Here is a 15,448-nt window from a genome sequence, read left to right as displayed (position 1 = left end):
AGAAACTTGCGGATTGAACGCTCTGTTTCCAAGGGGTTCCATTCAATATATATTTGCGGATCCTATTCCTACTCGTGAGCTCGTTCAGGACCCTTTGCGCGGCCTTGGGGGTAATTACGTTAGCACTAATAGAAGGCCGCAGCTGCGCTATACTAGGAAAAAACGGTGGAAAGCGCATCAAAAGTCATAGGTGGTGATTACGGTGGCTATGCAGAACAATACAACACCCCGCGGGCAACTTGCCTGCGCCCGGAAGTCACGTGAGTAATATGATAATACGGCTGTTTGAATATGATTGTAGCCGAATTTTGACCAATAAATGTGGTGCGGCTATAGCTCAGGTAAATTGCTACGTTCTGCATCAAATTATCATCTGCTAACTCACCAACAGCTGGGAGAGCGTGGTATGTACAAGTCATCGCCTTTACTCGCAGTTAAGCTAATCTCTAGCAGAGACTGAAGATAACTTCGGTTCAGTATATCTCAAGGTCCTGTGTTCGATCCACAGTGGCCGCAATCTTTTTTTTTCCTCTTTGCTTTGTATTCAGATTGATTTAACGCCACGTGAATCCTGTATTAAATTCACTTTTCTTACACTGAAACTCAACTGCCGCCCTAATAGTAATATCGAAGAAGTAGGATATGCTTAGAAATCAGCTTATAGAGTATATTGAATTACTCACCACTACTCCGTACCAGGCATCCATCGGCAGACATTTCTCGGATCCCGTGTATACAAAGTACATAGGGACATCCCCCATCCCACAAATACCATGGCACCATCTTTACTCTTCAATTCCCGTCTCACCACAATGTCTTAGCATCGGGTGAAAACTAATGAGGCGTCGTCCAGTGCACGCAGTACCCTCAAATACGCCATGAAAACCCGGATAAATCAACGTTGCCGCTTCCTCAGTGAAGTGGTGTATTCACTGCCAAATATCAACAAAGGTCTCGTCTTCCGAGCTCTGGCAGCACTGCCTACAATGTGTCACTATTCAGTCTGAATATTCCGCCTACGTTGCGCGTCATGGTGTGGCTCTACGCCAGCAACTCTTCCATTCCCATTTTCGTTATCCTTACGACCGCTCTCCTCTATGTGCAGTTGACATCATGCAGAACTCGTTACCTGTCGTACCTCCACCTGAATGCCTTATGCCCGAAAACAGCCGTGATATCGTGGGTCTTGTGTATGAAAATCTTTGCAACTTCCGCGCTTCGAAGATAGAACAGAGACAACAGAGAACTCCAGAATCTGATGGAAGCCCAAGTGCTTCTCATGACTTCACCATTGAGGCCGATGAGGCGACACCTCGAAAAAGTAAGCGATACAAGTCTTCGACAGCTGACGCAAAACAAATCCGTCCGTCGAACAATTTCAATCCTGACCAGCGATCCAACTCAGTCCTTGAAAATGCCGTGGGCTCGGAAGTTCCCTCGGAAGAGACAAGTCTCCATGGTTCAGATCTCGCACTACGATTCGCCATAGAAGTGGTCTCTAAGCTTCATGAGAAGGAGCTGGATTCGTTTATTAGTTTTCTCCACAAGGAAGACACGCATGGTGTTACAACGAATTTGCAACAACTTCTGACCAATGAAATCGAATACTTCCGTACACAAGAGGCAGGCTTCACCAAAGAAGACGCGCATGGGATTGCACAGCCTGCGGGCAATCCGGATTGCGACCTTGGACTAATACTACACTGTCAATCCAGAGAAGGTGGCGTTACCAAGTTCTGTGACAAGGGCAGCCAGACCATTCAACTGCTTTCCAAAAAGGGCTTGGGCCCGGACGTCGTCTTTGCATACGATTGGCATTGGAGAGGGGAGGGGAGTGCGCGAGGACGCAAATCGACCTGTCCTGCCTCACGTTGGACGAAGGAAAAGCTCCAGATGCACCACCAAATGTCTCACCGTCTTCTAGAGATCTTGCCAGTCCCTTTCCTGATTGTGGGCGGCCGTTGTGCAAAGAAGCATTATCAAGAAGGCAGAAAGCATTTAGCTAAAGTGCTCAATGTCAAACTCAGTGGTAACACTTCAATCGGCTTCGAAATCCTTTTCAAAGACCAGAGTGTGCGGCGCATAACAGCCTTTGTCGACCACCCGGTGGCATCAACGTTCAACCCGAATGCAACTGCACAATACTCTCTACGATTGGACGCTGGCCTGAATTTCATGATGTGGCTGTTAGGACTCCCGCACGACGAGAGATCCTTCACCGAGACAGGAGCCAAATTTCAAAAGGGTATGCCAGGCAGTGCTCCACTTAAAGAAGTGCACGAGCACATGAGAATGGAAACCAACCTCAACAGAACCCTCACAGTCCTTGAATATGATTCTGCCTTTCTGAACTGGGCTAGTATGACGCTGCAAGAGGATGTTTTCAAAATGCTGGATGAAGGGCAGTCAGTGGCCAGAGCTCTTCGGACCAGAATCAATAACAGCATTTCCAAAGGGTTGCTGGAGTCGGAGAAATTCGCTGCAGCTAATCGCCGCCGAAATGCTGCCCGATATGGGTTCGAATTCAAAGAGCTTTGGGATGCAGAGGAGGTCACACTCACGGCAAAAGGGTATATCTCACTACATTTGTCGGAAGAGAGGCGTGCGCTCAAGATTTTGGTTCCCTTGGAAGCGAGGAAAAGGTGTCTAGCTGCACAAGCGAAGAACGAAAAGACAGTCGTATTCTTCACCCAAACTGGGGTGGAATTGAAGCTCGGGGAAGATTTGATTGTCACCCTCTCCATTGACGAGCTACGGAAACAGCAAGGATTTGGACAAGAAGGTGTTGACCAGCATCACATGGAACTTGAGAGGAAAGGGGAATTGAAGAGGAAAGACAACGGCGAGTCTGAATTAAACTGGATGGTGAACAGTTGAAACTTGCTATTAGAAGAATTACCAGGTTCGGTCGGTGTTCGGTAAGTTTTGGTCACTAAAGATTATCTGGAACAAGTGCCTGGCTGAGAGGCAGGTCTAACCGGTCGCTGGGGGCCAGATTGGGCCCCCTTTGTACCTCGGGCGTGCTTAGGGTAATTATCATTGGGGGCGTAGGTCATGCTCAGGGAGGCTCAGCTAAAGGTTCAGTCAAAGCTCAAGATAAAGCGGCCTTCGCTCACCCTCTAGGATCGAATCGTATTTGTCAACTAGGTTTTTCGTTCGCGAGTAATAGAGGTAGTTGTACACTCAGTAATAACATATCCTGCTGACTTGCTGTATCAGATCTCCACAACAGCGATGGCATAGAGATACCATAAGGTGATGCAATCCTTATAGCTGCTAGGAGGAGAGGCAAAGAGCACAATACTACTAACCTTGGAAGACACAAACAACAGGCACGATCAGGTATGTATTATTAGTAGACCGGGCTGCTCAAAGATACCAATGATCTGCCACGGTCCTATGACTTCTGGTCAACTGCATTATTTCACACAATTTTCGCCTGTTTCGCCTCGCCTCGCCGAGCAGTCTTTATGTCCCAGCTTGAAGCTCGCATTAGTTCTCAGTTCCCGCCCTGGCTTGACGGTAATGGACGTGGCCCAGAAGAGATATCCCAACGAGAGTCCCGTTTCAAGAACGTCAGTGAACGTAGTACACAACTCCATCGCTGATGCTGCGCGCTAAATAGTCGATTCTGAATGCCACAGTTGAACGCAAATTCACAATCTCGCTGACCATCTTGCAATGCTTTTTGGGGAATACTATCGCTTGCAAGAACAAGACAGCAATGCAATGCCTCATATGTTTCAATTTCACGCAAACCCCAGATTCTCCAGGATGGCTCGGGCCTCATTCTGTGGGAGACCGGCCACGCCCAACGCTCGAACTTGACTGCCCCTCCGTAGCCGCTGGAGTCCGATGGCGACTTTCCAGCCCTCGCTTTGCGACAAGACAAAAACGTACTTCTTTCCTTCTTGGTCTCGAATGCTGGCACGAAGAACGTGTAGACCGCCGAGTTCGCAGCTCTGTGATAGGATCGTGTCAGTACTAGTATTGTCATGGTCATTTTCCATTCGACGATGGGGCATCCTGGACCGGAGACTGTGGGTTGTAGCTGTTCCAGGTACGGCTATCTTGCAGCCTTCCGTGCAGCTCAACAACAGCCTGCTGACGAAAACTGTCGAATCATTCTGTGAAGGGGATGACTTTTGCCTCGCATCGGCACTAAGTCCAAGGGAATAAATGCGTTTGGGGATTCCAGGGGTTCCTCCAGGGTTCAATACGGGACACCATACCTCTGCCAATTTCATCGTCCAAGCCTTAATATCCCACTCTCGCTGAGGGACGCCCCGGACGTCGTCGTCGATGAACAGCCCTTCTGTGGTAATCCGCAGGATCAGCCCGTCGGTGACATTGCCTTGGCCAGACCGAAGTTGCGAGATGGGAGTTCGCATAAAAGCGTTATTGAAGGAGAAGACACCCTTGATCATGATCTTGTCGGGATCCTTGGTGGAATATGGGCCTCGCATAGATGGAGGTGGCGTTGTCCTCGCCGTGCTCTCTGACGGTGCGTACGATGATTCCGAGTACATCGAGGCCGCCGAGTTGGCCTTGTGTGTTCTTTTGGGCCGGTCATATGGTCTGAATGAATAACTGTCATCTTCACGCTCTGTTCTGGCCGAGGGCATGGGGGGACGCTTCGGTGGTGATGCTTGCGCCGCTGCCGCAGCCGCAGCTGCTACTCGTTCTTGTCTTTCCTTTTCAGCCTGGGCGGCGGCGGCGGCGGCAGCAGCAGCCTCCTTTTCCTCCCGCTCTTTCTTTTCTTTGCGTTCGCGCTCAAGTCTCTCCAGCGCATCTTTTTCTCTCTGCTTTTGTCGCTCCCTTTCTAGTTCTTCCCTTCGCCTCTTCAACTCTTCGGCGCGTTTTCTTTCTTCTTCTCTCTTCCTCGTCTCTTCCCTCGCTTTTTCCCAGCTCGACTTCCCACTTGTGGTGTTTGCCTTCGTATTGGCCTGGGGTCGCTGCCAGGAGGACTGCGGAGGAGGTGCATTAGTCCCGTGATTGGGAGGAGGAGGCGGCGGTGGTGGTGGTGGAGGTGGACTTTGTGCATGAGGTTGAGGTCCTGGTTGAGTATGGGAGTATGATCTAGCATTGCCATAGCCTGCACCGCTGCCCTGGTGAGAGTGACCACTATCACCAGGAGCAGGCGGAGATTGCGCCCATTCACCCTGTGTCTTTCCAAATGCCCAGGCCACCACTGCAACACCACACATGATCATGACCACGCCGCTCCCTCCACTGTTGAAGGTATCTAGTAGCCATGCTTTGACAACCGGCACCGCGGTGGCGTAGATGAAGAATGCGGCAGCGGTGCAAAAAACACCAGCCAGAAAACTGTTGCGCTGGGTCTGTAGGGAGGGCAGATACAAAAACCCCGAGCCAGCGGAATGCGGAGGAATGACAAAAATGTCATACTTGCCATCAGGCAGACCGCCCGACCTCCCGCCCTGCGTGCCAGCGCCGGGATGGGAGCCATGCGGCGGCGGAGGTGGAGGGGCCTCCATGAGAGCAGAGCTCCCCGACGGGGACGGGACTGACTCAAATTGTTTACCTCTCCGCACAGACAATGTGTATCGGCGGCCGCGAGAGTGACAGGACCTTCTTTTTCATATTAACACTAACTGCGCAGGGGGCAGCAAGAGGGTCGTGTAGAGTGCGACACTTGAATCTGGGACCTAAAGGCACTTGCACCGAGGCGTAACCGGAAACGTAAAGATCTAGGGCGCAGTCTTGTGTCGGTGACAGGATGCAGTAGAGGTGTGGCTCGATGGGAGGAAGAGTTCAACTGTCTGTACCGATCGAATTGGACCGTGAACGCGAACGGTGACGGCGACGGTGTCGGGTTCTTGAAGCAGGGAACCAGACCAGAACTTGACCCTGGTCTTGTGTTTGGGCTGACGCTACTACTGTACTAGTAGGCTGGTGGATGTGGATGGAATGGCAGCAGACCGACGGTGCAGTGATGGGTTGAGGGTCATGCCAGTGTTCCGGGGAGCTAGAAAGACGTTCGTTCGACGGTAGCCCTGGTCTTGTACAGTATCAGCCATCGGACCCAGCCAGTGGGATCTGACAGTGGATTGGATCTGCAAGTTGAAAGCGACACTGCAGTTCCAGCAAGTAAAATACCTTAAGTGCAGTGCAGTGGCGGACAATGTTGTGCGGTGAAGTGATAGTCAAACTTCACTGCTTTAGCAAACGTAGACCGCAGACAAAAGGGTGAGAGACTCAGGTTACGGCCACCGCAGATTCTGCCTGTGATCAGCGGAGGCAGCAGTCTCTGTCTTCTTTCTTATCACATTGCTTCTACACCTAGCCATACGGCTATGACCCAATTAACCGTTGTAGTATGCAGTAACTACATACGCGCACAGGCAGAACAACAACAATGGGACTCTACCTAAGGATCCATCGGACACTGACTGCATTGTATGCGAAACCGAACCCCAAGCGAAGAAATAGAGCTGCAAAACAATGGCACTAATCACCAATGGGATCCATGGCCAGCAACAAGACCGTTGGAACCAAGGATAGCAAATATATCTCCCCCGGACAAATCAAATGGTTGAGCACATCGTTCTAGCCGCTGATAGGCAGCAGCATTGATTCAGAAAGTGACATGCCCAGCACACCACGCGATTGTGCTGCAAGCCTTAGCACGGTCCTAGTCAGGCTGCCGACACCGGCTCGAGGACAACGAACAAAATGAACAAACGACCCATGGCCACGTCGTGCAGGCGGTGAGGAAGAGGCTGCTGTGATGAAGAATCCCAGGCAGAGGAAAAAGTGACATGGAACCACGCGGCCGCCGCCACTGCAGTTCAAGTCGATGATGGGGCGATGATAAACAACGCGATGGTTGGTGGTTGCTTTGGCAACACACGCCTCGATGCATTTCTGCTCCAGACTAGACAGGGATCGAGATACGCCAACTAACACGAAAGCCAACAACGGTGCAGTGACAGGGACACCAGCATCGGGGGTCGGCGGGCGGCTCCTCCCTCAGGCTCGCGGGCAGAGCCACTACTCAGCCATCATGATCTTTAGTGACCACACAAAGGACACGGTTCAGACCGACAGCTCCACGAAATGGGGATAGACTGCAAATCCTCCATGCACCGCCCCAGCGGCCAGTTCAGTGGTGGGCACTGGCACTGGCATGCGACACGTTTTTCCCTCTCTTCTCTCCGAAAGGTCCGTCCCGAAAATGCAAGATGAGATCATGCTTTCTTCGACTGCCAGTGTTTAACGATTAATGAGTCGTGCTATGCCGCATGAGTTTTCTGCAAGGAGCCGAACTTGAATTTCGTTCAGAGCCGGGACTAGGTAGCATTTATTTCACAAGGGCGGTTCAATGTGAGGCTTTGGTTGTATGCATGCAGAAGTCACTACAAACTAACCAGCACGTAGGTGCTTGAGTCCTAGTAGTATGCAGCACACCAGGCGCTCTGCATGTTACACAATGTAACCACAACAATCAGCTAGCCGAGACGAACCATGGAGGGCTGTGTGACTACTGGGTGTGATATGATGTGATGTCTATACACAGCTGGCACTCTGACAGCCATGCGCTGGCCAATACTTTAGTCTTATCCTGACACCCGGCGATGAGCGGCTGTCAGGCTTTTGGCCCCTTTTGCATTCGATTGTTTGAGGTCTAATCATTGTTGACACTAGAATGTCAATCGAAACCTCTCCCGGATTCGCGCTCCAAAGTAATAGAACAACAAAGGACTCGGCGCGATCAGAACTGCCACAAACCCAAAGCAGCTGATCCCCCAGCCATATCCGACCTTATCAAACAGTTTAGGTGCAAACAACGGAACGACTCCGCCGACCAGACTCCGGAATACAGAGCCTCCTGCAATGGCAGAGGCGGCGTATTCTGAGAACGAGTCAATGTAGTAGTTTTGAACCGCGTTGAAAACCACGACTTGTCCGACGCCGTAGAAATACGTTGCTGTGATGCTGGCCATCCAGTGCACACGGTACTCTACCGTCCATGCAAACCAGAAAAGACTCACAGGAATCAAGATGCTGCCTACGTTGGCGAGAGGCAACCTGAATTCAGGTAGCGATTTTCCGCCGTTCTGTTTCGTCAGGCGATTGAACACGGTGTCGATGCGAGGGACCAAGAGTCGCACAGAAGTCAAGAAGCCCAATCCCGCGCCCAGATACAGTAGTCCAATCTGCTCCGAATTGAAGTTGTAGGGCGCATCCGAATAAATCTTCTGCATGTTGGTATAGATGCTGTAAGTCGTGCCAAATATCAGAGCCTGGTACGAGCTCATGGTCAAAACGATCGGCTGCACGAAGATGACGAACGGCCGTTTCATGCTAGCCCGGAGTTTCTTCCACAGCGGACGCTCGTCTTCACCATCGAAATAGATCTTGGAGTTCTTTCCGGTATCTTCTTGAAGCTGCGCTTTCCGCCGGCCGAGAAGGACTGGTACGTATGTTTCTCGAAGCAAGAAGTACCCTATGCCGGTATTCACAGCGCAAACAATGGTAAGGATCTGCGACAGAGCTACCGGTGTTAGTGACAATCATCCAACAGGCCTCCCTGAGTGACACGATTAAGACCCCCAGACCAAGCCCTAGTGAGGATGGTTTCCGAAAACTGACCCAGTATATCCATCTCCAGCCTAGTCGACTAACAATGACGCCTCCGAAAAGAGGACCCAAAGTTGGACCTACACGACAACACGACGGTAGAAGCGGTCAGCCTTTATAAGCACGGGTATGCCACAAGGGACACAGAATCAGGCATCAAGTATCGAACTTACCCAACAGCGGACCCAGCAGATACCAACCAAAAACACCTGCCCGCTGTGAGGGCTCGTACATGTCAGAGATGGTTCCACCTCCGTTGGCCAACCCAACACCTGTAGCCAGGTTAGCAACATGAACAATATGATACTTTCTTACTCCGGCAGAGTTTGCAGGGAAAACATCGGTGATATATGGCTTACTCCCAAAAAATCCAGAGACAGCTCTCAATCCAATAAGCGTGCCGACATTCGGACTCACAGCCGCCCCTATCTGCAGGACCGTAAACACCGCAAAACACCAGATGTAGAGCACTCGACGTCCGAACGTCTCGGAGAATGGCGCGAGCACCAACGGCCCAAAACCTGACATGATCACAAACCCAGTGGTGGTGGCGATGACCGACTGCTCGTCGGTGCGTAGGTCTTGTGCGATCTGTGCGATGCCCGGCGTGAACATGGAGCTGGCAAGCGGAGTGAGTATGGCCATCAAAGCAATGATGGCCACGTTGACCAGCTTCTTCTTCTTGGACCAGGCCTTTGGGTTGGACTCGTCTTTTGGCCCAAACGAGATCTTCTGTGCTTCTGGATCTGGGACGCTATCATCGCTGGTCTGGCTTGCGCTCTCTGCAGCCGTGTAACATGCTCCAGAGTGGGCTCTGGGAACGTCGGGACGTAAAAGAGGTTGCTCCTCGTCATCTTGACGGTGAGACATAGGAACAACAGGGATAGGATTGATATTCCGGGAAGGTCATTTGGGTACAATCTCAAGCACTTCAAATTAACGCTGGAGCAACGGGAGACAGCGAGACAAGACTGCATAACAAGGTGAAATGGGCTGTAAACACTGAGCAAAGCCGAACTTGAAGGGAAGTGAAGGGCAAAGGGAGGTGTAACGCAATGCAATGCAATGCAGTGGTGACGAATCGACACAGAAAATAGACTTCTTTCGTCGTGGCCTCATCTCGTGTCATTGGTTGCGTTCCTGGTTTGGAAGGCAGCAGCTGCCGTCCACTCACAGTCAAGTTCAAACCCTCGAAACACCGCAGAGCGTGATACGGTATCTCATTAATGGTAAATTGCTGCAGCCATAAAGAAGCCACGAATTATCTCGCGTCCACCATCAAGACCTGTACTTCAAGTCCTTGTGGCGCCAGAACGTGACGGCGCACGCGCGCCCAGCATTGATGACAAAGAATTGGGAAATGTATGAAGCCGTATGAGGATGTATTGTAACGGTGTTGTCGCATCCCAAAAACCTCGTTAGGCTGCTCATGGACCTCAACCTCTTGAGACCGTGCTTTGGTTCCACGCCTCCTTAGCTGCAAGTTGATCTCCCACTCCCCACTGAACTTGACCGTATGATCTTTAGCCCATTCCCATAACAGCTCACACCCGCACAAAACCTTCAAAATGCTACACAAAACAATTTGCTCTCTGGCCTTGGAGAGATTCCAGGAGCGAGACTAGAAATCCAATCCTGTCCTACACCTAACCTCCATCGTTCTCAACACCTGATGCAGCCAAAAAGATCCACAGCGGAGACGAGTGCAATGTAGTACCCCCGCACACGAACACGCCGGGCTTGTAATACGTTGATTTCCTAGTCTTGTTTGCCAGCCACGTCCTTTCCATCGAAGATGAGGCCGGCGTCCTCCAGGTCATCATCGCGGTAGCTCAGATTGCTGTGTTGTCGCTTGTGGCAGGCTCCGCATGCGTTTCGTCGGCCGTCACATCTCGTTCGCCAGGCGTAGAAGAGGACGGCGATGAAGGCTCCCATGAGAACAAAGGTAACGGTCAGTGCGGCGATGTCAATGAATGGCTCTGCGACGTTGTCGTCTTGGGGAGCTTGGTTGATGTTGACTGGTCCACTCGGCAGGTGTACTTCGGTCGTAGAGCGTGCCTGATTCGGATAGATAAGAGACATGATTTTGGAAGATAGGCGATGGCAGAGTAGAGGTTTTTGATTTCCTTGCCGTCTAGGAAAACTGGTCAGACACTGGACATGACTACATGCCTCCGGGGCTGTTTCAGCCACGATTGACGGCGGGCCTGATAAGCAATCTGCAAGTGACCCCTACCTTGCGGATGCGTTCTGGCTTTAAGATGAGCCGATAGCTTGGGCAGTGTGGAAGCTTGAAGGTTGAAGCGGCGGTTCTTGTGGGTTCAAAAGATTTCCAAAGACAAGATCTGCTATGGCGTTGACAAAGGTTCCCGAGAAAGGGTGCAGTTGAGGGCGAATGACGTGTCTGGGCACCCCGATCCCAGTGAAGCTTTGGAAAACAGTTGAAATTCACCGTCAATGGCTGGGAAACCGACACACACAGATGGATGAGATCCTGCCCAAGATCGATTTCTGACAATTCACTTGAATCCGCGGGTTGTTCTTGTGAAGGAAGACCGAAAACTGCCTCGTTCATGCGCGCGGCACTAAGGCAGGAAACCAGTATAATGGCAGCATGGACCGATCGATATCCTTGCTGTCCACAAAGTGCATGCCAATCAGTATCGTCATCTCTCCTGGCCTCTTTCGTTCTTCCGAGGCGGCTTTACTCCCTTTGCATCTTTGCGAGCCAGAACAGTGGCCATCCATTCCTCGAACTCTTCCTCCGCATCTTTTTCTGTCTTGCCCGTGCCATCAACGCCTAGTCCGCCTCGAAGTAGGCTCCTCGCATCTTCAATGCTATTGATATTCAGGTACCACATTGTTCCTCCCGTTGCCATCATGGAAAGACTGAGGACGTTTATAGTCGCCAGATTTAATGCCTCCAAAGCCTCCATCGCACCACTGACCTTTTTGGCTTGTTCTGCTTGGTGGCCCGGAGCATTGGCATAAAATGCTGGGTTGGACAATCGCTTTCGTGCGAAGGCCCTGCGTGTCACCAAAACCGAAAAGGTAAAGAAAGCAAGGCCCGCCCCGAATATGACCTTGCCCCTGTCCGTTCGTGGTGTCTGCGCTTGCTGCGGAACAGCTGGTGTAGGACTTTCGGCAACTGGCTCTGGCTTGGTCAATGCAGATACCTCCTCCAGCATGCGCTGGTTGTCTGCGTCGGCAGTGCTGGCGGGTGATGGAGACGGCGTCTTCGAGGACCAGAAGAGGGAGGTAAACCACGACATTGTGAGAGTGAGTTTGAAAATCACGGTGCTTGATACAGTGACCGAGAATATTGGTGGATTGTAATGCCTGCGCAGTCACGGTATTGTCGTGTGGAAAATGTGAACGGAGATCAAAATCATAGTAAAGGGAAACCTGCTGCACGTGATGTACTCCAATGCTCAAGCTGTGGGGACAAGGCAGCTCCAAACTTACTGAATATCGATCATCATCTTCTACCACTGGCACCACTGACCACGGAACTGCAGAGGCTAGGGAGGCCCCTGGTCGGGCCTTTTGTCACCACACGATAAACAAGTCCCTAGGTAGTATTTGAAGGTCCAAATCTCACAGAATCGCACCCAACTACTTATTGTAGGTACCCGGCAAAAGCCAACCGTGGCAGATCCCATGTCATCACGAGCCGCAGATGTAATATCAGTCTGCAAGCACAGCACAGTACAGTACTTTTACCGCAACTCTAGAGACTGGTATGACAAACCGCTGCACGACATACCATAAATTTCCAATCGAGCGTGCATCATGATCGCCAGATGCATACAGGCATACAGTACCGACGATGCCGCCGTCCTCAGACTTCCGTGCGTTTGCAGCCAGGGGTCGACACAGACCAAGCCTGCTTTAGGTATTTCACCTGCTTATAGTGGCAATCATGGTCTAATTCATGCGCCAACATCGCATTTTGACAGCTGCCACGGCTCAGTCCAAACTGTGATGCGTGCTGAACCATAACGGGATTCGGGCTGGTCCAGGTTTGAACATCCAGTAACCTCACGCGCCAACAAATACTTGTGCTTTAGGGCGGCGGGATCTGTTTCTGCCACTGCAACGGAAACGGGCGATTTATTTACATCTCCGCATTGAGCGGGTTGCAACCATAGTTCTCTTATTATTAAACCACCTACAACAAGTTCCTGTACACTACGCATACCACTACACGACTGTGTTACTACGGACAGTCCGAACAGAGAAGCTATCATCTTCGGGAAACCATATACACACTCGAAAGGACCAAGAGGCACGCAAACCTTTGGGACTTCTGACATTTACAGTATGTCAATGGCGGCCAATTCTGTCGACTATGACGCGACGCTGGCAAACCTTCGCGCTCAGCAAACTTCGCAACCGCTTTCGATCCTCACGCTCGCAGAACCCATCACCGCATCATCACTGTCAAAAACCCAGTCGCAATCACAATCGCCTCGTTCATGCACAAATGCCTCTCAAGGGCCACAACCACGCGCATCCGATGTAGGCAACACCTCCAATTCAACCGTGTCCCATGGCACATCCGCATCAGATTTTGCTAGCAATGGCAAAAACGTCTCAGCAGAGGGCGCGCAGCAGCAGCTGACGCCGGCATCCCTCGCCGCCGACCTGGCGCATTACAAAGACCTCTTCTCGAAACTGCGGTTCAGTTACCTCGAACAAGTGACCAAGGAGAAATACCTGCGCAGCATTGTCGGCGACCCGCCCCTAGTGGTGAGCCACAGCGACAACCTGGCGCTCGAGACAAAACTGGCGGCCATGAAGGCGGAGCTACAGACGAAGAAACGCGGTGTGGACGCGTTGGTAGCCCAAATGGAAGAACAGGCGCGTGTCCTGGCGCAGAGGTACGACGAAGTTGCGCATGGGATGGAGTTGTTGGCCACAATCCCACCGCAGATTGACGACTTACGACGAGAAATTGAAGTTTTGCAGGCCGAAGTTGCCAAAAGGAGGAAAGGCAGCACCTTCGATGACGACGAGCGAGATGGAGAATCAGATGACATTAGTGCTCGCATGAACATGCCCTTGGAAGCGACGCAGCAGGCCCTCGACGATCTGAAAGCTCGGAACCTCGAGCTCGACCATCAAATCTCCCTTCTTCAGCACCAGATGCCGGCCAAGGATCGTGAAGTCGAAAAGGTCGACCGCGAACTCGCCGAGCTCGAGAAGAGAAGGAATGAAAGCACGCGCTTAGCTGTCGAGCTGCGCAAGAGGCGGGAACAGGGTGGCGGAAGAGACGAGATGGAGGAATTGGGCCGGTGGTATCGTGGCTCCGAGGCCGTTCTAAGAGGCGTCTTGTGCTTGGAGGATGTCGTGGGTGTTGAGGGCTAGCAGCTGATCAGGTTTGGCGACACTGGGATTTATTATCCTGCTTGTTTCGGCCGTTGCAGTCTGGAGAGAAGCACTCCTTGATGGCCTTCTCCTCGGTTCACGTCACTTCATCAGCAGCAGTGCTTGGATAACTGCGTGACATGTTGTTATATACACTATGAGTCTTTGAGAGCGTGGAGTTGGGGTTACACTTTCGAATGGCATCTGGATCATGGGTTTTGGTGCACAAGGCTTCGCTACCAGAAGGAGTCGTTCAAGGCCTGCAACCTGGCGATAATAAGGTCTCTACGTCAATGGATCACTTGAATGACGGAAATGGAGAAATACAAGGCGGTAGATCTTTCTGCAATGGTCGACCTGCTGAAATTGGATCGCTGTACGAATAGACATTTCGTTTTGGTATCTCATGGCCAAAACAGTAAACGTTTTCTGAGTGTTCATCTGCTTCATGGCCGTCCACGGCGCCACACACTGGAGCCAGAGGTGACGTGGATTGATTCTGCAAATAACAATCCAAACACAGTCCGAGGTCTGGTCTGTATTGCCGACCCCCTGAGGCTGCTTTCCATCGTTGACCCCACGCTTCATCATCCGCTATTGAGGCGTCGTGTTGGGTCAACATCTGACCAGACCACAGGTTCTCTTCATTGCATCGTCTATTCCTCGTCCTCCTCACCCTCTTCACCTTCCTCATCCTTCTTCTCGGCAGCTCTGGCCTTCTTTCTCCGGACACGACCAGGTCGGCCACCACCGAAGGGGCTGGTCAAGGCGAAGTCAATATGCTTCTGGCTGTCGAGACGGACGACGAAGCTGGGGACGTTGACAATCTGCTTGCCAACACGGATGTGGCGTTGCTTGATGAGGACACGGGCGTGGTGGATGGACTTGGCCAAGCCGAGCTTGTACACGCAGGTCTGCAGGCGGCGCTCCAAGAAGTCCTCGACCTTCAGGGCAAGCACGTAATCGAGCTTCATGCGCGACTCGTCGAGCACACCGACACGCACCAGACGGCGAATGAGGGCGTTACCTTCGAACAGGCGCTTGGGGTCTTTCTCGTCCAGGGTCAAAAGTTGACTATGCAGAACGTCAGTTGACCTAGTCCATACTTTCGCCTATTTGCGCAACATTGGAGTGTTTCTCTCTTGCTTACCGAGCGGCACGTCGAATCTTGGACAGAGTAAGCTGGACACGCCAGACTTCACGCTTGTTGCGCAGGCCATATTCGCCGACAATCTTCAATTCCGAATCACTGTAGAGTAGAAATTAGGATATGGTAACTCTCAGACATGAAGCACAGGCAAGCTGATGCTCAGTGGCCAGAGGACACGTACAGACGGGCTGACTCGAATGCTGTAAATCAGAATTGTGTTAGTTTTCTGTACTCGTGTTTTCAATCGCAAATAAGGTGGGCAAACTTACGTCGACGAGGGACCTTGTAGGTCTTGGAGTAGGATCGCGGCGCCATGATTGATTG

The 15,448-nt window shown here is 51.6% G+C and overlaps 7 protein-coding genes across 7 annotated transcripts; 2 read left to right on the top strand and 5 right to left on the bottom strand.

Annotated features, from left to right (window-relative positions):
* Positions 1-647: 647 nt before the first annotated feature.
* HMPREF1120_02721 (uncharacterized protein) lies at positions 648-3,225 on the top strand. The gene has a single exon (XM_009156766.1). It carries the CDS (start codon positions 1,114-1,116, stop codon positions 2,875-2,877), a length of 1,764 nt encoding a protein of 587 aa, XP_009155014.1. The 5' UTR covers positions 648-1,113; the 3' UTR covers positions 2,878-3,225.
* A 524-nt stretch (positions 3,226-3,749) lies between these two features.
* Positions 3,750-5,498, bottom strand: HMPREF1120_02720 (uncharacterized protein; the record flags this gene model as incomplete). The annotated part of the gene is made up of 1 exon (XM_009156765.1): positions 3,750-5,498. The coding sequence occupies one exon, from the start codon at positions 5,496-5,498 to the stop codon at positions 3,750-3,752; it is 1,749 nt and encodes a 582-aa protein (XP_009155013.1).
* A 2,166-nt stretch (positions 5,499-7,664) lies between these two features.
* HMPREF1120_02719 (MFS transporter, DHA1 family, multidrug resistance protein) lies at positions 7,665-9,474 on the bottom strand (the record flags this gene model as incomplete). Its single annotated transcript, XM_009156764.1, has 4 exons — positions 7,665-8,507; positions 8,617-8,684; positions 8,778-8,876; positions 8,964-9,474. The coding sequence occupies 4 exons, from the start codon at positions 9,472-9,474 to the stop codon at positions 7,665-7,667; spliced, it is 1,521 nt and encodes a 506-aa protein (XP_009155012.1).
* Positions 9,475-10,362: 888 nt separating this feature from the next.
* On the bottom strand, positions 10,363-10,686 carry HMPREF1120_02718 (uncharacterized protein; the record flags this gene model as incomplete). Its single annotated transcript, XM_009156763.1, has 1 exon — positions 10,363-10,686. One exon carries the CDS (start codon positions 10,684-10,686, stop codon positions 10,363-10,365), a length of 324 nt encoding a protein of 107 aa, XP_009155011.1.
* A 584-nt stretch (positions 10,687-11,270) lies between these two features.
* Positions 11,271-11,876, bottom strand: HMPREF1120_02717 (uncharacterized protein; the record flags this gene model as incomplete). Its single annotated transcript, XM_009156762.1, has 1 exon — positions 11,271-11,876. One exon carries the CDS (start codon positions 11,874-11,876, stop codon positions 11,271-11,273), a length of 606 nt encoding a protein of 201 aa, XP_009155010.1.
* Positions 11,877-12,089: 213 nt separating this feature from the next.
* Positions 12,090-14,462, top strand: HMPREF1120_02716 (uncharacterized protein). The gene has a single exon (XM_009156761.1). It carries the CDS (start codon positions 12,928-12,930, stop codon positions 13,972-13,974), a length of 1,047 nt encoding a protein of 348 aa, XP_009155009.1. The 5' UTR covers positions 12,090-12,927; the 3' UTR covers positions 13,975-14,462.
* A 168-nt stretch (positions 14,463-14,630) lies between these two features.
* On the bottom strand, positions 14,631-15,439 carry HMPREF1120_02715 (40S ribosomal protein S9; the record flags this gene model as incomplete). Its single annotated transcript, XM_009156760.1, has 4 exons — positions 14,631-15,048; positions 15,125-15,223; positions 15,306-15,324; positions 15,394-15,439. 4 exons carry the CDS (start codon positions 15,437-15,439, stop codon positions 14,631-14,633), a joined length of 582 nt encoding a protein of 193 aa, XP_009155008.1.
* Positions 15,440-15,448: the final 9 nt, after the last annotated feature.

Source organism: Exophiala dermatitidis (genome assembly GCF_000230625.1).
Source record: "Exophiala dermatitidis NIH/UT8656 unplaced genomic scaffold supercont1.2, whole genome shotgun sequence".
Classification (NCBI taxonomy): Eukaryota; Fungi; Ascomycota; class Eurotiomycetes; order Chaetothyriales; family Herpotrichiellaceae; genus Exophiala; species Exophiala dermatitidis.
The sequence above is the reverse complement of the archived record's forward strand: the minus strand, read 5'-3'. Positions and strand labels throughout refer to the sequence as shown.